Genomic DNA, 20,946 nt, shown 5'->3' on the forward strand with positions numbered 1-20,946 from the left:
TCTGAATTTACATCAAATTTAATAATCCATTATCACTACGAATTTAAATAGTATGAAATACTTATTTCATAACTGGGTCTTATAAATTACCACGAATTTTCCTATTATTCCGTTCGTGTTTTCACGGGAACGTGCCAGTAGTCACTGCCTGTTCTAAACCATAGACATAGTACTAACCATTCCTATGTATAGGTTTTTAACGCTCCATGATTGTACTCTTCCCTAATCCAAGAATATGCTTATAGAATTACTATGTTTATGGTTCTATTATTACATATTATTACATTATTATTAATTTGACACAGTTCTCTATACGTAGCTATTCATCTATGGATGTTATACATGTTGAATTTTTTTTAACCAATTAACATTTTTATTTTCAAATGAACTGTACAAAGGCATGTATCGGTACCCATGAGGTCAAATTTTGTTTTGTTTGATATTTATCACTCTATCAATGTATTATTTAAAAAATACTTCACGATGTGGGTTCCCGCCCTCATATCACCGAAGTCGTTTTATCTAATAAAACTGATTGACCTTAAATGATTTATTAATGAATAACTAGAGGTCAAAAGGACAGATTTCAATTATTATATAATTTTATTCTACGGAATCCCGATTTTTAACTACCTGACAACATTGTAAAAGTTAAAGCAAAAACCAACTATATATATTAATCTGTAATTTTATATTATTAGAAGACGAATTTTGAACACTCTGTACATATATACAGGTAATGAATACGCCTGTGCAGGTTACTAAACAGCTTTACAGCTATACATTCAATACGAATGAGTTGTTTAATAACGAATATTGAATTGGTCGATTGTTTATTTTAATCCCACTCGGTTTTGTAGCATCTGCATGTTTGACATTTGGATTTAAAAACATAACCAATTTGTTGATAAACGTTCGTTGAGAATGCAAGTTGATTTTTCTTTTATTTTTTTCGATATTAAATAAATTTTATCGAGTGATTTTTTCCAAAAAAAAAAAAAAGAATATGATAGGATGAATCTGTATCGAGGTAAAAGTTCGCGTGAAGTGTATTTAGCGTCTTTATTGTACGACTCCATAGACGATAATAATTTCAAGTAAGTTTTTTTTGTTTTTTTTCCCTTTTGGATAGAACGAGGTTTTTTTTATAAAGACAAATTATGTGATAAGTGTGAATAAATTATTGTCTCATTTTTAAATATATTTTCTAGTGCCGTAAAATTATTGTTGTGTGAAAAAGAGGCTGATCCTAATCTTATTTTACCGATAAAAAATATTTCTTCCTTCCATTTGGCTGTTGGTTGTGATGACGAAACTTTTTCTCTGAAAGTTACTAAACTGATTTTACAAAATGGAGGAAATCCTAATGTATGGTAAATAATCATGTAATTTCGATAAAAATGACAAATAATTACTTAATTCAATATTTGAAAGTGGGGTACACCCTTTTTTGGTTATAAAAAATAGAAAAATTTATATTTTCATATTTTTTTCGACGCATTCAACATGAAAATGAAAACAAAGTTTTGAAATCAAAATTTTGTACAATAAGAATTGAAAAATCGTAAATTTGTCTTTGAAAACTGTACATAGAAATTTACTTTGAAGAATACATACAAAAACAAAGAATTTGAATAAAGAAACAAATGAATATCATAATTTGTACAATTATTACAAAAATTTTATGATAAGTCACAGTTTTTGGCGACAAATTAATGATTTTTGGATTTTTTATTAACCAAAATTTTTGTTTTCAAACTTCGGTACTATTTTGTCTTAAATGCGCCGAAAAAATGAAAAAAAAATCGATTTTTTATGACTGACCGAAGATATTCAATTATAAAATTTCCGATTTTTTTTCAAATTAAAATTATCAGTTCTGACGATGGATTGACCCCGGTTCACATAGCAGCAGCATGGGGTAGAGTGGAGATTCTACGGATACTATTAAACTGTGGGGGCGATGGGGAATATAGAGATTCAAACTTAATGACACCCATTCATTATGCAATAAAGGAGAGTTGGCAGGATTGCGTGGATCTACTTAGATCTTATTTACCATATAATTATAATATAATCAATAAAGATCAAGAAAACTGTTGTCAATATAGATTAGGTGAGTATAACCTCATTTTTTACATTTCCCCAAACTAAATATAATTTTCTGAGTTGGTAAAATGTGTTTTTACTATATTATACCTCTTAATACGTTTTTATTTATATTTAGACTATTTGAACATTATTTTCAGATAAAATTATTGTAAATAATGGTTACGCTAGAGGGGAATACGGAGTTCTTTTGAAATCAGAGAATAGAGTTGATGTAGGTGAGACTATGGAAGATTTGGGGCATTTACCCAAACCGGACACCACCAAATACGTTCTAAATTGGTTCGAAACACACATCGATAGTAGAGGGGGTGAAACTTTCGTTAAAAATGTTAGCGATACGTCAGAGGAAGAGAAAAACAAGCGGTTACCTTACGACAGCTCTTTAGACGAATCAGAAAACGACGAAAAAATTGTCGTTTCAAAAAACTCGTACGGAAGAAAAACGAAAATTGACGAGACAAACGTCGCAATGTCGAGCGGTTTTGATTCGGCCGAATCCGATACTAGAAACTGCTGTAAAGAAATATCCGGTGAAAGCGGAATTTTATCGTTCACAACCTCGACTGATCACTTAATTAACAATTTCGATAATATAAATTCCAAAAACGTCGATTTTAAAATTGTCCCCAACTTTAATGAATCAAAATCACTTGGCAACGGCGTAAAGTACATGACGTGCTCCAAAAACCTCGAATCAAAAGTTTCCCCGAATTATGATAATTTAAACACACTTGGCAACGCTGAAAATTTGACGTGCTTCAAAAACCTCGAATCGAAAGTTTCCCTCAATTATAATAATTTAAACTCAATTGGCAACGTTGTGAACGGCAGCAATGAAAATTTGCAGTGTTTTAAAAATGGCGATACAAAAATTTCGGAGAATTATAATAATTTAAATTCGCTTGGCAATGGTGTAAATGGTAGTAACGAATATCTGACATGTTCCACAAATGTCGATTCGAGAATTTTCTCGGACGATAGTAATTTGAATCCACTTGGCAACGGTGTAAATGCGAGTGTATTTAATAAAAATATATTGGCAATAAGTGGCGATTCGAATTTATTAACTTCGGATGATTCGGTTGTTAATAAAATGGACGACGAGGAAAGTACGGAATTGAGTTTCGTGACAGTTTCCGAATATTATAAATACGAAGATAAATCCGAAGGGATCACGTTGTACGAGAAACGAATGGTAAAAATAACCAGGTAAGAATTTTTAAAAACATGAATTATTGTAGTCGAAATCGTATAACATGATGCCAAATTTATATAAATTTTTTATTTATATGAATAATTGAAATTAGTATAACTAAAATTCTATTGACAAAAGAATTATTCATGATTATATCTGAAGTGGAATTAAAATTAGCAACAAAGCATTGATTAAATATTTGAATTAGTTTATTAATCATGGTGGCAATGATAATCTAATATTGAATGAGGTATCATTTTTATTTTATTATTAATTGTAAGTTATCTGCACAAATTAAAAAAATAATATTTCTAAAACCAAGTTAAGATCAAAATTCAATTGTATGCCACTGTAAAATCAATTTATAATAATATAAATACCTCGAAGTCCAGCTGTATTTCTATCTTCTTTTCTATCACTCACAAACAACTTGAACACTTTTTTAATGTATAAACAATTCAAAATAATCCAGGTGTAAAAATAAAGATTATATATTACTATCTTTTCTCCTAGATCGTTTTTTTATCACACATATTCTTTAAATTCACGTTCATATACATAAATACGTTGTTTACGTTCCGTGGCCATTATAGATATAATAAAATAGATGCTTTGTTGCCAAGCTCACTTACGGATTATTAGAAATAAATATTTCAGATGCAAATTTCTTTATAATGTATATATAAATACCAATGAATTCGTTTTTTGTTGATATTTTGTATTTGCTGTTTCGTTTTTCTTGTAATAAATTTATAACAAAATACTATTTATATATTTAGAAATCGTTAAATTTAATATATTAAAAAAGACTAATTGAAGAGTAGTTAAACGTGACAACAAAGCATTTTTCAAACATGGCATCTATTATAACTTAACGTTGATACTTAGTGAAAAGGTTAATTATTATTTTTATTTTGATATTAATTATAGATTATTTACAGAATTTATAAAATTCGAATAAAGTATATTTTTAAAACCTCGTTCGTATACCATTGTAAAATCAAATGATAATAATATAAATACCTGAAAGTCCAGCTGTCTTCGTATCTTCTTTATTTTCTATCACTCACAGACAATTTGAACACTTTTTTTAACGTATAAGCAATTCAAAATAGTACAAGTAAAAAAATAAATGTTAACTATTACTATTTTTTCCCTAAATTATTTTTTTATCATTCGTTTTTTGTTATTCTTCACTTTTTCATTTAAATTCACGTTTATTGACATAAATATGTTGTTTACGTTCCGCCGCCATTAACAATATAATAAAATTGATGCTTTGTTGCCAAGTTTACTTCTCGGATCAGTAGAAATAAATAGTTTAGTAAAGATTTCTTTCCATATGAAATTTTTAACTATCATTTTCCGAAAGAAAAAAAACTATTTCTATTTGAGGTAATTGAGACAAGTTATAAACAAATTTTTTTTTCAATAATTTTTTCAAATAAAAATTCGAATTCGAATGTATAGTAAAAAAAAAGAAAAAGTGCAAATTTCTTTCTTTCATTTGATGTTAAAACTTTATCCACGAAAAATTATTTTACATTTTTGTGACAAATCCAAAGTAATTACGTACGGTTGTGACGTCATTTCTCACTTGCCAGATGACAAATGACGAGTGGCGTCACATCCGCCTCGAATTTTTCATATTTGTGAATTTCATAGCGATGAAGGCGAAAGTGTGAAAACATTCTCAACGAAAATGAGTTCACTACCGGAAACATTCGATTACGATGCCGTAACCTTGAGAAGGGAACTCACATTATTAGGATACGACCCTCCGGGTCCAATCACCATAACAACTAAAAGGTTATATTTAAAAAAATTGTACCGGCTACAAAAGGATGCCGCGAAAAAAACTCCACAGAAAACCGTTGGAAAATCTCCACAGTTGATAATTAATAGAGGTACGTTCCTTTTAATACAAACTCATTTCGTTAATTTTAGTATAAATTTCGAAGCCTGGCAACATTGTTCAAATATAATATCCCCGTCTATTCCTTTCAATTTTTCATCTCTTTGTATTAACGTTTGATAAATAAGGATAGAAATATATTCGTCTCAATATCGACTCGTTTCGTTGATATTAGTATAAATTTCGAAGTCTGGCAACGTTGTTTAGATGTAATCATTTTTCATCTCATTCATTACGTTCGGTGAATAAAGATAGAGATATGTTCGTTATAATGTCAACTCATTTCGTTGATTTTAGTATAAATTTCGAAGTCTGGCAACGTTGTTTAAATGTAATCGGACATATTTTGACGTTTAACATTTATTTATACGTATGTTTTGTAATGTTTTTGTCTTTAATATTAACGAATAATTTGAAAAGGAATTTAAAAAAAATTGCAGTGTATTCCCCGGAATTGGAGAAAACTTTGAGGGACCCTACGTGGAAACAAGATCTCTCAGTTTATAGGCGATTAGAGGAAGTGTTGGTGAAGGAGTTCAGTACGCCATTACCATCGAGAAAATGGCGCGAAGGTCACAGTAAATCGTCTTTCACGTATTTACTGTTAGATCCTAGAAAAACGGACGATTTACCATGTAGGGCGCATACAATGGATCCTCAAGAAGTATGGAAAACCTTCTTATCGGCCATATTCTATATAGGAAAAGGTGAGAAATTGATTTTTAGGTTATGACAGTTGTGGAAATGAAAAAATTGTTTCAGGTAAAAAAACCCGCCCGTATGCGCATCTCTACGAAGCGGTGAATTTATGGCGACGAGGTGGCAGTAGGAACGTACCCAAGAAGAAACTCCAGACTATTTTGGATATTTGGAAAAGTAACGGAGGCGTAATCTGCCTTCACGTTTTCCAAAATATCATCCCCGTGGAAGCATATACCAGGGAAGCGACGATGATAAGCGCCTTGAAAATGGAAAATTTGACCAACGAAAAACAGGGGGAATTCTACGGAATTGCGTCTACATGGCAGGGGACGCAGAAGAGGTTACTCGGAACATATTTGTTACATAAGGCTTTGACGGTATTCTTGACTGAAGGTGAAAGGCAATTATACGCTGCCGATATAAGTACTGGGTGATATTTAATTAAAATAATATCGATGTTAAAATTTGACATATTAAGGGATATAAGTCACTTTTCAAAGTGCGAAAATTGAAAAATTATCAATTTTATTAAATTATTCAATTTTTTCATATACTCAAAAATGATTTAATGGAAGTGCAATTCGTGTGATTTATATTTATACAAATTTATATATAAAATATTAAATATATGAATAAAAAGATGATTTTTTTTATGTAGCATCTCCTGAATCTTCAAATACTGATAATGACCCTAATATTAGAAGAATATTAGAATTTTTTTCATAAATTCTGCATTTTATTTAATTGTTAAAAGTGTAAGGACGAAATATATTGCACAAATTCCTTCCTAGATGTCAACCAAGCATTCGTAAAAGAATATCTTATAGAAAAATACGCGAAACTATGTATTCACTATTTGATACAATTAGGGGCTACTGAAAAGTTTCAACAAAAAGTTTATGTAAATTAAGTAAGTGCTTCCGAAGGTACTTAACAAGCAATGTGGGTACTACAAACCTACTAAAAAGGAAATATTGAATTAAAATCACATCCTTGGGCACTAAAACTACAAGTTAAGGCCCTTCAATGAACTTTCTTAACAGTTTAAGCATCACAACAATGTTGAAATGACTCAAAAAAACAATCTATAACTACTAAAGAAGCATTATAAGTAACACAAATCCAGTAATAGGGGAATGTTGACACGAAAATACATTGTAGGGCACTGAAACTACGAGTTAGGACCCTTCAAGGAATTTTGTGAACAGATTAAGCACCTCAAAATCTCTAATATAGTTCAAATGATCAAAAATTTCAATCTTCAACTATTGAATTGAAGTAGGTGTTCCAAGGGGACTAAATAAGCAGTATAGGTACCAAAAAATCCACTAATAAGGGAATATTGGCCAGAAAACACATCCTAGGGTACTGAAACTTCTTCTGGATATAAAGGTCCCTTAAGGAACTTATAGGTACTATAAAACCATATAATAGGAATTTATAGTACCACAAACCTATTAATGAAGAATTAATTACAAATAGAACCATGGCTGAACAGTGTCTTATAGAACCAAAAAATAAAAAAAGTGAAAAGTAATTGATTTAAACATGTGAAAACACACTTTTGGTCAGATAGGAGCATAAAGGTTCTGTGGAAATAATAGAAATATGTTTTGATAACTTTGTATATAGCAATGAAAAACTATGATTTCAGATTTGATTTGGAAATTGATTTATTTCAATAATCAATATGATTTATTTAAATCATACATTTTAAATAACTAAAATAATAAAATTAGAACTACATTAAACCTTCAAGTTTTTTTTGGTCCCTTCATTTGGTACTTTTAACCCTACAATAAAAAATATTTTCAAACTCAAATCGCAAAAGTCGAAAATAAAAATATTTTTACAACAGAATCGGATTTTTTTAATAGTTAATTAAAGCAACATAAAAACGTATTATATATTATAAATGTGTTAATATCTAATCATATCTTTATTAAATCAACAGTAAATGACTTGTTTTTTCTTTAATTTTTGAAAAAAAAAAACGATTTTGACACTATAAAATGATAAATTTATTGTATAAATGAATGTAAATACAAAATTTGAATTTCACTAGGAACAGGATAACACCAAATATCAATATATCAGGTGAAGGTAATAATTTTCGGTACATACCTGAAAACGAAAGTTTTAAATGTAACAAATTTTAATAAACCTAGTGTTGTACCAAAAAACTGTAATTATTTGATACGTTTTATAACAACTTGTGATTATAAAAATAATTTAAAACGTTTTACACACTCGCTGTACCGAAATTTTGGAAATTAATTTTGTCCTTATAAAACACTTAATTTCATAGTTTCGTTGTAGTTGATGTTTTCTATTGGTTTGTAGTAACTTATTTTTGTGTAGCAGTATATGTTGAAATTGTCAAAAAAATGATTTTTTTCACATTATAAAACCGTGTAGCTTTAGGAGCAATAATAGTCAATTTAATTTTTTTTTAATTGTTAAATGTCATAATGCAACTGTCAACGTCAAAGTAGCATTGACAAATATAAGTTCATAGAATTAATTTCTTTCTTATGTCACGTAATTGCTGTTGAATTTTTCGAAATTAAACTGACTAAGATTCATAATGTCTAATTTTATGAAATGGTTTTGAATATTGTGAAGATAGCTTATAGCTATTAATACATTAATTTTTATCTATGTTCCGAGATGCACTGGAAGTGTACACTCCATACTTCAAACACTGTAACGAAACTAAATGGCAGATGACTTCAAGTATTGCCAGATTGTACAAGAAAAATTTCTAGCTTTCTTAAGCGGGATGTTTAAATGATATTGAAACTCATTTCTATTTTTTTGTAAAATATCTATAAAAATGAGTAAATTATGAAGTTGAAATTAAATTTTTGTAAAAGAATATCAAGAAAAAACAAGTTGAAAGTGTTAGAAATCACGAAATCAATAAATAAAACGATAATTATCTACAATAAAACACATAGGAATAAGTTAAATATAACAGGACAGGTAAGAATTACGAAAGGTAAGACAGGTAAGAAACAAAAGCAAGTAAATTGTACTTTTATTTTATGTATAGAATTTTAAAATAATCGAAATTACAAATATTATAACATATTCAATTTCAAAAAAAATGCATTCGACAATATATATATATATACTTTTTTTTTCTAATGGTTATTCTACATTTCTAGTAGAACATGACAGGTACTATAGTGTAATTTAAATATAGTAGGCCCAAAATTTATTGTTTTCGAGTAAAATTGCAGCCATGTATAAAGAAAACAGCTACCGCTACTTTTTAAAATATTGCTACCGACATTAATGTTAATCTTAGTTCACACGATACCGTGAAATAAAAAAGTTAATTAACGTCGAAAACAGAATCATATATTTTTTTGTTTGATGAAATATTGTTACTGACCACAATGTTAAGCTTAGTTTATTGACACTGAATTAGCGTCATTTATATTTTTTTGCAAAAATTGCTACAGACAATAATGTAAAGCTTAGTTTACACGATACGGTTCGGACGAGTGACATAAAAAATGAATTGACGTCGAAACCAGAGTCATCTATTTTTTTGTGTTCGGTTAAATATTGTTACTGACAATAATGTTAAGCTTAGTTCACACGTCACGGTTCGGACGCGTGAAATAAAAAGTTTATTGATGTTAAAATTAGCGTCAATTTTTTTTTGATTTTTTCTATCAATTTTATCTAACAATATATATATATATATATATATATATATATATATATATATATATATATATATATATATTTGTGTAGGTATTTGAGGATTAGAGGTATCGAACGATTTTAGTGACAAAAATTCAACAATAACAAAAAAAAAACGTTAGGGATAACGCACACTTACATGTGCTCGGGGTGATTCTTAATGCAACTGATGAATTCTGAAGGTGGAAGTTTTCCATCGCATATTTTATATATTGTAGTAAATAGGGGAAACCTGAAAAGCGATTAAAAAATTATATACTATATATGTACACAATAGTAAATTTTATAATTATTGTAGTATGAGCCATTCCGGTCCTGTTTTTGTTAATAGCAACGGCTATTTTAGAAATTTCGGGACATGATGTTAATTCTTTATCTAGAAGCATCAGAAAGCAGTTAGAACATTTAAATCAGGTGTATAAATATGGTAACGTTGTCAAAAAAAAGTTTTTTGTTTTTATTGACTTTTTCTATAAATTTTGATATTCGAAGTCAATAGAAATGGTCTCAATATGTCGAAAAAACTTTGATACTTGAAAAAAAGCGACGAGGTTACATTGACATTTAATATAAAAACAAAAACATTGCCATATTTCGAAAATGTGGTAATTGGGAAAATGTATGAAAATCTATTATCATAAAATTTTATAATACAGAAAAAACGTTGCCAGACTTCGAAAAAAGTTTAGTAGTTGAGGAAATATGGAAACATACTTCGATATTTAATATCACAAAAACGTTACCAAACTTTAAAAAATGATATAATGATTGAAAAAAGAAATAAAAATGATGTTATGTTAATATCTATTGCAATAAAAGAGTTGCCAAACTTCGAGGAAAGTATGGTAAGTCAAAAAATGTAAATGCAACGAGGCTATGTTGATATTTGTTATCATAAAAACGTTGCCAAACTTCCACAAAAACATAGTACTTGAGAAAATGTGAAAACAATACAATAGCATTGCCAAACTTCAAATAAATGATGGTGCTTGAGTAAATGTATTGAAACAGGGTAATGTCAATACTTATTACAATAAAAATGTTGTCAAACTGAAATAAAAGTTTAGTACTTGAAGAAATTTGAAAACAATGACTTTAAATTGATAAGTAATACCATAAGAGCGTTGCCAAACTTCTAGGAAAGTAAAATAACTCAAGAAGAGTAAAAACAACGAGGTTATGTGAAATGTGATACCATAAAAACGTTGCCAGATCTCGGAAAATATTTCCTTGAAACTTTGTATCATATAAACGTTGCCAAACTTCAAAAAAAAAAGGATGGTGCTTGAATACAAGTATTAATACAAGGTCCTGTCAATATTTATTACGATAAACACGTTGCCAAGCTTCGATAAAAGTTAAGCACCTGAAGAAATGTAAAAAAATGATTTTAAGTCGATATTTGATGCCATAACAGTGTTGCCAGAATTCGAAAAAAGTGAGGTAACTCAAGAAATGTAAAAACAACGAGGTTATGTGGATATCTGATGCCATAAAAACGTTGCCAGATCTCGAAAACGTACAGTAAAATAGGAAATATAAAAAAAATGAGATTTCCTTGTAACTTCGTAGCATGAAAACGTTGCCAAACTTCAAAAAAAAGAGATGGTGCTTGAATAAATGTATTGAAACCGGGTCACGTTAATATTTAAAACGAAAAAAACGTTCCCAAATTTCGATATAAGTATAATACTTGAAGAAATGTAATTACAATGAGTTTGCGTTGATATTTCATACCATAACAGTGTTGCCAGACTTCGAAGAAAGAAGAATACTTGAAGAAATTCAAAAACAATGAGTTTAAGTTGATTAAAATACCATAAAAGCGTTGCCAGACTTCAAAAATAGTCTGATAAATTGGGAAATGTAAAAGCAATGAGTTTAGGTTGATATTCAATACCATGTCAGTGTTGCCAGACTTCAAAAATAGTCTGATAAATCGGGAAATTCAAAAACGATGTGTTTACGTTGATTAAAATACCACAACAGCGTTGCCAGACTTCAAAATAGTCTGATAAATCGAGAAATGTAAATAAAAATGACTTGGCGTTGATATCCAATACTCTAACAGAGTTGCCTGACTTCAAAATTAGTCTGATAAATCGAGAAATTCAAGAACAATGAGTTTAGGTTGATATTTAATACCATACAGACTTCGGAAAAAGTGTAGTACTTGAAAAAATGTGAAAATAATGATTTGACGTTTATAATTAATACTAGAGCAGCGTTGCCACACTTCGGAAAAAGACTGATAAACCGAGAAATGTAAAAACAATAAGTTTACGTTGATAATTAATACCATAACAGCGTTGCCAAATTTTCAAAAAAATCTGAAAATTCAAGAAATATAAAAAAATGAGATGATTTTTGTTAAATTCAAATAACAAAAAGAATATTAAATAAATAGAAATCTTACTTGTCTTCCATCTGCTTAGTTTTCAACATGGTATTAACCTCTTCTGCGGTAAAAGGTCCTTGGAGTTTCTGTCCGTTCAACATCTCATCCTCCAATTCCTTGATACTTTTGCCCGTACGTACGAAGGCTTCGCTCACTTTACGATTCCTCCCTCCGTAACAGGTGGTTATCAGATCGGCGATGCCGCAACTTTCGAAAAACGTCCCCAATTTACCGCCCGGATAAAAAACGTCGACGAATTTAACCATTTCCATTAGACCCAAACGTATAACGGCGGCTTTGGTATTGTCTCCTAGTCCCAAACCGTCCACGAAGCCAGCACCACAAGCGACGATATTCTGAAATATAAAAAAATATATTCCGATATATTTTTTTATATATTTAGGTATCGTTGTGTACCTTAAGGGCCCCGCAAATTTCTACGGTGTCTTCGTCGTCGACTACGACAACTCTGAAGTAATCCGTTTGGATGATGTCCCTTAATAGAGGTCCTATGGTGATGTCGCTGCATCCTATGGTGGTTTCGCAGAATTTCTCATCGGCTACTTCGCCTGCTAAATTCGCCCCCATAAGAACCGAGCATGGGATTTTTAAATTTCTCGTTATTATGTGAGAAATTAAATCGATTCCACCACCTTTAGCACGATCAAAACCCTATATTGATAAAAAACATACGATTTATAGTATTTCTAAAGTCATTGGGAGAAAAACTCAAATTTTAGTATTTCTAGAGTCATTGAAAGTTAAAAATTGACCTATTTCGGTCTTTATTGAAATATGACTTGTTGGCACACATCCCACACTCGATTTTGTAAATATGACTTTTTGGCACACGCCCAAAGATTGTTATCCAAGTATTTGCCTTGTTGGGACACATCCCGAACTTGATTTTAAGTATTTCGCTTTGTTTACACACACCCAAAGCATATTTATTGAGAATTTCTTCAACTTTTTGCTTCTTAAACCTTTTTATATATTTTTCTTATTCTCAAGTCTCTTTTGATAAAAAATTAATTTCAAAAAACAGGTCGAAATTAACCTATTTCAGTATTTATTAAAATATGCCTTGTTGCTACACATCCATAAATTGTTTTACAAGCATTTGACTTATTGGAACACATCCCAAAACTTGATTTTAAATGTTTAGCTTGTTTGCTCACATCCAGAGCTCATGTATTAAGACGTTCTTCCTTCAATTTTTTACTTTTTAGACTCTTTCATATGCTTTTCCTTTTAAAACGTCCTGATTTTGGGTCTCTTTTAATACAAAATCAGGACGATTTATGAAAAGAAACATATAAAAAGGTCTAAGAAGCATAAAGTTGAACAAATTTTCAATAAATGTCAAATACTTGGAAAACAATATTTGGGCGTGTGCCAACAAGTCATATTTATAAAATCAAGTGTGCCAATAAGTCATATTTTAATAAAGACCGAAACAGCTCAATTTTAAATTCTTTTAAATCAATTTTCTTTCGAAAGAGACTTGAAATCAAAAATTTTTATTAAGAAAAGTATATAAAACAGTTTTAAGAAGTAAAAAATTAAGGCAATTCTCAATAAATGAGCTCTGGGTGTGTGCAAACAAACCAAATACTTAAAATCAAGTTTAGGATGTGTGTCAATAAGTCACGTTTTAATAAAGACCGAAACAGCTCAATTTTAAATTTTTTTAAAACAATTTTCTTTCGAAAGGGACTTGAAATCAAAAATATTTATTAAGAAAAGTATATAAAAAGTTCTAAGTGGTAAAAAGTTGAAGAAATTCTCAATAAATGAGCTCTGTATGTGTGCAAACAAGTCAAATACTCGAAAACAATGTTTGGACGTGTGCTAACACGACATATTTTAATAAGGACCGAAACGGGTGAATTTTTACCTGTTTTTCAAAATTAATTTTTTATCAAAAAAGACCTAAGAACAAGACGATTCTTCAAAGAAAACAAAAAATTGTTAGAATTAATTTGGTTAGGTTAGGTTAGAAATACTATAATTTAAATTTTTTTACATTGACTAGAAAAATAATAATTTTCTTGATTTTAGGTTTTTTTTTAAAACGAATTTTGTATGAAAAGAGACCTAAATTAAGACAATTTATCGAGAAAGATTATTCTATAGTATTTATAGAGTCAATCTAAAAAAAAAAAAGAAAATTAAAATTATAGTATTTCTAAAGTCATTGGAAGAAAAATTAAAATTTCTTTATCTGTACATTTTCTATATATATTTCTATATTTTTGTTTTTTTTTTGGAAAAATGTTGATTTTAGGTCTCTTTTAATAGAAAATAAATTGCCAAAAACATAAAAATTTCCCTATTTCCATCTTTATCAAAATATGACTTGTTGGCACACACCCCAAATTTGATTTCAAATATTCGACTTCTTAGTACACATCCAAAAAGTTTATTGAGCTGTTTGACTTGTCAGAACACATCGAAAGCTTCATATTATGTAATATTTGACTTGTTGGCAAACGCCCCAATCTCGATTTTAATTACTTATTCTTCATCATTTCATTTCTTAAGCCTTTTCATATGTTCTTCTTGATAAATCGTCCCGATTTTCAGTTTATTTTTTTATAATAATTTTGTATGAAAGTAAACTCAAAATCAGGACCATTTATCAAACAAAACATATAAAAAGGCCTAAGCTAAGAAGTGAAAACTAAGAGAAATTATTGATAAATGACCTCTGGATGTGTACAAACAAGTCAATAATTAAAATATAGTTTGGGAAGTCATTTTTGATATTTTTTGAAATTATGAAAAGATACCTAGAATCAAGACGATTTTTCACAGGAAGAACATTTAAAAAATCGAATTTACGAATGGTCCTGATTGTAGGTTTCTATCTAAAATCAGGACAATTTATCATGAAAAATTATAGTTCAAAGTACATTATTTCCAAAATCTTTTGAAAAAAGTAAATTTGACAAAAAAACTGTGAATTTTTTATGTAAATTACTTACTTTTATTAGAGATAATCCTACGGCATTTGGTTTAATTTTTCCTAGAAGAGTTGCACATAAAGTCCTGATAAATTGATGTGGTACAACAAATATCAAAACATCTGCATCTTTAGCTGCATCAACTACATCCGGAATGGCCACCTAAACCATAAATTAAAAAAAAATGTTCCAGAACTAACATTTACAGGAAGGTACCCCAAATTTGAGGTGAAAAAATTATTTCTATGCAATTAAAAACAAAAAAGATCAAAAAAACTATCATTTTCAAAGTTAATTTGGTTGTATGCAAATATAAAAATTATGGGACAAAAAAAAACAATTTAAAAAAAGGTTCTGTTCGTTTATTTGAGATTTACTAAATGTATTGTCACTAAACGATAAATAGATTCTCGAAGAATGTTTAAGTAGATAATTTGTCACGAATTCATGTGAATTCTTTGAAATGAGTCGATCTCTATTAGATATATAGACAAAGGGAGGTTTCAAAAATACTACCTACAAAGCAGTAATTAGAAAGCTATTAATATTAACTAATCAAAATTATCGCAATAATTAGGTAACAGTTCAAATAAAATAAATGATAATATAAAACTTTGAACTTGACTTAAATCAGTGAAGTAAAAGAGATAAAAAAATTAATTTCCGCGACCTTGGTTACAATTTTAAGCTTGGAATAAGCATTTAAAGGTCAAGTGAAAGATTCGTGTAAACAATCAACAACATTCCGAAGTTAACCTTTATTCCACTATCATTAATCCTTGAATCACATTGAAAATTATTCCAAACTGATTCTTTTGTTTTCATAAACATGAAAAAAATGATTTAATACTCCTAGTACAAGTTAATCAGTAAAAACGTGTGAATAAATACGAAAATTTAGTGATAATGAAGCTAATTTGATTTATGAACATATTTCATTACACATCTGTAAATAATTCAAATGAAATAAATTTATCACTGCAAAAGTCTTAATTTCTACGTTATTTTATATAACTCACGTAATTAATGAGGATTTAAGATAAGAGGCTTAACGAAATTATCGATATCTTTTACTGTATAATAAAGTTGAGATCATCAGTAAAAAATAACTTTACTTACTACGTTGGGTGGTAACTTATGCCCCGGTAGATATTTAACGTTTTCGTGTGTTTCATTAATTATTTCTGTTAACTTCTTTCCGTTAACGATCTCCTCATATACGTACATGGTAACCTCGTTGTCGAGGTGATCCAACCTTTGGGCATTATACCCTACAATTTTAGCTATAGCAGAACCCCTAAAAATATAAATTACCAATTTGATCAATATATGGGTATCCATGATAAATTATAAACGTTTTTTACAGAATTTTTTTCAAAAATCCGCATCTGTTACCTAATAAGTGAGGTTAGGATTTTTATTAATCAAATTTTCAAATTAACAAGATCGATTTTATATTTACCAGTTACCGCTGCCGACTATACATATCTTCTTCGGTTGTTTACATTCCCTTTGTGCCATTTTGGATTTGTTTAATTGTTAAGGGAAAAAATTCGTTGCGTCCCACCCCGAGCGTCGAAATCTACTGCTCTGTCTGTTTGCTCTCTGAATTAAATTCAAAATTTTTATCAACATCCTACGTTGTACCAGAAAATGACGTACAATCGAGATAACCCCAACGTTTTATTTTAACTCGAAGGCGAGCGCGATATATTTAATTATATTACATAATACAATTCTTGATTTAACAATTCAACTCGTTTATTCTAAGACACTGTTTGAATCAAATATTAGTTTTATTACATTTCATTGCGTTTAAAAATATAAAATAAATTCCATATATAAAGAATTTTCCAACCTACAATTTGGTCTATTAAAGGTGCGAAATGCTATTTTGTAACTATAAAAATAACAAGTAAAAGAACTGCTACATATGAAATGCTTATTTTTTTTTCACGATAATTGATCTTGATTTTAAGGCCGATTCATAAACTTGACTTTCCTTTTGCCGTTTCCGTTCGCGGGTGACGTTTGCCGTCTATTTAACCTATTCATAAACTTGACGTTGCTGCCGTTAACCTAAAAATTTGACTGTGCACTGCTTTTTGTTTTCCTGATATTTTTGTTGTTTTTGTTTGTAATACGGTATTTATGGATAATATCATAGAAAATAGACAGTTTTTTTATCGGCAGCGTTAGACAAAGTCACAAACACAAACAGATATCTCTTTTCTATTGCGAACGGGCGACGAAAAGATGAATTTTGTTTATGTTGGAAGTCACCAACGCAAACGGCAACAATAGGTTTGTTTTTGGTAGTCGCACTGACAGATTCAAAGAGTTCAAGAAGTGTACACTAAAGCAGCGTTTTTTGTATCAGAATCAGTGCTAGTGTCGCTGTTCTTAGTAGCAGTGCAAGAAAACTAGTTCACCCAGTTCACTGTGTCTAGAGTCAGTTCAGACAGTGTAATCTGGAAACGGTGGCAATACATCTTCGTCATCGGATGAATGTAAAATATCACAAAGGACTAAGTCGTTTTCCATTATTGGGGCCTGAGACACATCAAATAATCTCAAATACAACAATCAACAAATGCTCCATTGCTCTCTGCACTATATCGTTCTTTGTATACGATTGAACTAATTCTATACACTCATGAACTGGCCTGCACTGGTCCAGTTCAGTACAGTTCCAGTGCAGCTACCAAGAGCAAACCTAAAGAATGCCCTTTTGCATTTTAATGTTTTTAATTTTGTAAAAGCAAACGTCAACGGTAACGACAAATCAAAACAAAGTCAAGTTTATGATTCGGTTCAAAGTAGCATTATAATAACAGATATATTACCACGAAAAAGGTGTAGGAAGTAAAAAGTTGAAGAAAATTCAAATGCTTATTTTATATTTACATTAGGTGGATTTTTCCAAGTATATACAATTTAGTATCATTTGAATTATTATTTTAATCATTTTATATACATAGATATAAATAATTGAGATTATAGAATCTACTTACCTGGTAAGGTATTAAATAAACGCGTCCACCTCTATTTTTAACCAAAAAATATAATTAAAATATATATTTTCCCAATTATCTATATTACACGTGATAGGAAAATTATAAATATACTTATCAACACGTGTAAATACTATTTTTCCATATAAAAGAACTCGTTAATATATTCACATCAATTTATCAGAATATTAAAAACGTTTTACATTCTCATTAACTAACAAAAGAATATAGTCAATTAGTTTATTGTCGTATAATATAAAAAAACAATTAAATAAAATGACCATGAAACGTAAATTCAGCGTTTCTTGTATATACAAATTTTATACATAAGTGTAATAATAGTTGCATATCTATTAGGTTAATATTGACTTTCTTTAAGGAGGATGAAAAACTTGTAGAAAGTAGTACAACGAATTTAAATTATTCTAATTTATGCACATCAGATTTCTAATAATTAATACATGTTTATAATATAAATTTGTAAAAAACTTTTGAAACCTAATTGATTACGTAGGTCAATTCTATTTAAAACAGATATAGTAATAAATTTAGTACATATTGTCAAATATGTATGAGCTACTATGTATTATGCTTGAATGGAAAATAAGTGTTATTTTAGATTTACTTCATACTGGAAAGGACAATGGAAAATAAAATATCGAAAACACATTTGTTAATGACCTTATATGAATAAATAACGGAAGTTTTTGAATGAAACAACATTCATTTCAATGGACATAAAAAAGTACCGGGAATCGGTCATTGAGACATTGTTTACTGTAATACAAAATACGACCCTTGACGTTATTTGTACAAATATATAACACGTGTCAAAAATATAAATAGATCAAGGAATTTATATTGTCAAGATCGACAATTTTTTTTGCATTGTAAATAGATTCTACAGGAAACATATATATTATACTGAATAAAAATATTTTTTATCAATATTACATCTATTACATCATCAAATCTCGATATTATACTTTTTTATATATCTTAGGCCAATGATAATAATTTGCATTACTAATTAGATACAACCACGACTTCATCGAAATACCAAACCTTTGAATAACACATTTTTTTAATTAAAAAATAATTAGGAACCGTTTTAACCGAATAATTTGTAGGTTAATGAGCGGAATTACTGTTTCAGATTAAATTATAAATACTAGATACGTAAATGTTTCATATTAAATGTTACGTTAAGTTATTTATTTATTTATATACGTGTTGACCCTCATAATAAATAATAAACTAACATAAACACCTGAGTTAAGATGTAATATGTAATAATAAATATTTAATTGAAAATTTATTTTCAACGTGAAGAAACATAACCTATAACAAAAGCATCATAGAAAAAATATTAAAAATAGTGTGAGCGAGGAAGTAGAGGGAGCTTGTTTGAACAGCTGGTCTACTCTATTCTGATTGGATCGAAATTATGTCGAAGTTTCAAGCGTTAGGAAGGGCAAAAGAGGATATAAGAAGTTTTGAATTTAATGGGTAGCAGAGAGAGATAAAAAATAGTAAACCAATGCCCGTTTCTCTCTCGTACAATAGTATAATTTCACTTATAATCACTCTCTCTATCTATAATATTTTCTCTATGGTTCCGACACCATCATTCAATCTGTCAATCAGTGTTGCCAGCTCGGTTTTAGAAAAAGGCTGCTGAAAAAATTACGTTCGACTTTTAAAAATAGCATATTAAAAGTTAGCAAATATACCCATTCATTTTCTGAGTAAAATAAATAAATGAGGTTAGGAGAAATAAAATAAATTTAGTTTAAAAAGAGAGCACCGTTGGAAGATAATTTATTGGCAACTGTGGTATGCATTTATCCTAATAGAATTCACAATTATAATCAGATGAATTAAATTTATACATAAATGCTTTTCATTTTTGAGCGACGTTTACGTAATGAAGTTCGTAGATTTGCAGGAATAGATTGAAATATATAGAGTTACGTAAACAAACGTAGACTTGGCAACGCTTTCGTCAATCTCGATTGACTGGTGGTCGTGTCAGGAGAACTATCCAACCAAATTATCGATATCATCTTGGTTGACAGATGAGGCTATTATGCACATAATTACACGATTTTGAAGCCTTTAATACAAAAAAATCGTATCATTTTCACATTTAAATTAAAATAATTGAATGACTTGTATACTTATGTAAAAAAGACGTTTTGATATTGCTTCGTTAAAAAAATTTATTTTTTCTTTGTTAAAACCCATATTACATTAACCTTGCTTCAATATTCAATTATGTATTTTAGTCTTAATGACTTAGTAACAAAATTATTTCCTATCTACAAGATTAGATATATTGAAATGAGAATATAATTGGAAAAAAATTTGAAAATGAGAATAAGCAGCAAATAGAAACGACAATTGTTAAAGTAACTGGTTGTAATCCTTAGTTACTGAATTTTAAAAAACGAATAGCATTGAAAATAACTATTTTTTGATAAGGAATCAAATGGCCTCGATCACGTGATTTTTTTCACATGATTTACGTAATTAGTGAGCTAAAGTTTAACTCTATGTTAAATTGTTGTATAAATTAAAAAAATTAATGAAAATTTATATTGGAAATACTTGTCTTTCATCCCTAAAAAAGAAAATTCCAAGAAAAAATCAAATTTACCTCACTTATATCTGTCATAACGTGTTTAAAGGGCACTGTAAGCTTAGGTAATCCAACGAACGGACATATGACGTCACTGTACAGTGCGTTCTTTAGACACACGTAAAAAACTTGAAACAAAAAATAATCTAGTGAGTTTTACTCCATTTTGAGGATAATAATAAAACATAATTTATATTTGTTATTATTTATTTGTTAAGTCCATTTCAATCTCAATTTGACGAAACTGTATGTAAAAAGGAGGCGAAATATTTCGCACATATGTAGT

The 20,946-nt window shown here is 29.1% G+C and overlaps 2 protein-coding genes across 2 annotated transcripts; one reads left to right on the forward strand and one right to left on the reverse strand.

The window, feature by feature from the left end:
- Nucleotides 1–727: 727 nt before the first annotated feature.
- Nucleotides 728–6,563, forward strand: LOC130452632 (uncharacterized). The gene is made up of 7 exons (XM_056791987.1): nt 728–1,097; nt 1,212–1,373; nt 1,878–2,116; nt 2,250–3,321; nt 4,973–5,214; nt 5,663–5,929; nt 5,985–6,563. The coding sequence occupies exons 1-7, from the start codon at nt 1,015–1,017 to the stop codon at nt 6,356–6,358; spliced, it is 2,439 nt and encodes an 812-aa protein (XP_056647965.1). The 5' UTR covers nt 728–1,014; the 3' UTR covers nt 6,359–6,563.
- A 1,009-nt stretch (nt 6,564–7,572) lies between these two features.
- LOC130452655 (glycerol-3-phosphate dehydrogenase [NAD(+)], cytoplasmic) lies at nt 7,573–18,248 on the reverse strand. The gene is made up of 8 exons (XM_056792019.1): nt 18,020–18,248; nt 16,468–16,610; nt 16,125–16,302; nt 15,027–15,167; nt 12,457–12,711; nt 12,058–12,395; nt 9,781–9,873; nt 7,573–7,717 (listed from the first exon to the last, which is right to left on the reverse strand). The coding sequence occupies exons 2-8, from the start codon at nt 16,524–16,526 to the stop codon at nt 7,699–7,701; spliced, it is 1,083 nt and encodes a 360-aa protein (XP_056647997.1). The 5' UTR covers nt 16,527–16,610; nt 18,020–18,248; the 3' UTR covers nt 7,573–7,698.
- Nucleotides 18,249–20,946: the final 2,698 nt, after the last annotated feature.

Source organism: Diorhabda sublineata, chromosome 1 (genome assembly GCF_026230105.1).
Source record: "Diorhabda sublineata isolate icDioSubl1.1 chromosome 1, icDioSubl1.1, whole genome shotgun sequence".
Classification (NCBI taxonomy): Eukaryota; Metazoa; Arthropoda; class Insecta; order Coleoptera; family Chrysomelidae; genus Diorhabda; species Diorhabda sublineata.

What these genes read in the sequence shown, in the direction of transcription:
- LOC130452632 (XM_056791987.1), top strand. Translation starts at nt 1,015, where the DNA reads ATGAATCTGTATCGAGGTAAAAGTTCGCGTGAAGTGTATTTAGCGTCT. An exon ending in ATAGACGATAATAATTTCAA is followed by an intron (nt 1,098 to 1,211) that starts GTAAGTTTTTTT and finishes TATATTTTCTAG; the next exon opens with TGCCGTAAAATTATTGTTGT. An exon ending in ACAGTTGATAATTAATAGAG is followed by an intron (nt 5,215 to 5,662) that starts GTACGTTCCTTT and finishes AAAAAATTGCAG; the next exon opens with TGTATTCCCCGGAATTGGAG.
- LOC130452655 (XM_056792019.1), bottom strand. Translation starts at nt 16,526, where the DNA reads ATGGCACAAAGGGAATGTAAACAACCGAAGAAGATATGTATAGTCGGC. An exon ending in ATAGTCGGCAGCGGTAACTG is followed by an intron (nt 16,303 to 16,467) that starts GTAAATATAAAA and finishes TTATATTTTTAG; the next exon opens with GGGTTCTGCTATAGCTAAAA. An exon ending in ACTAAGCAGATGGAAGACAA is followed by an intron (nt 9,874 to 12,057) that starts GTAAGATTTCTA and finishes ATCGCTTTTCAG; the next exon opens with GTTTCCCCTATTTACTACAA.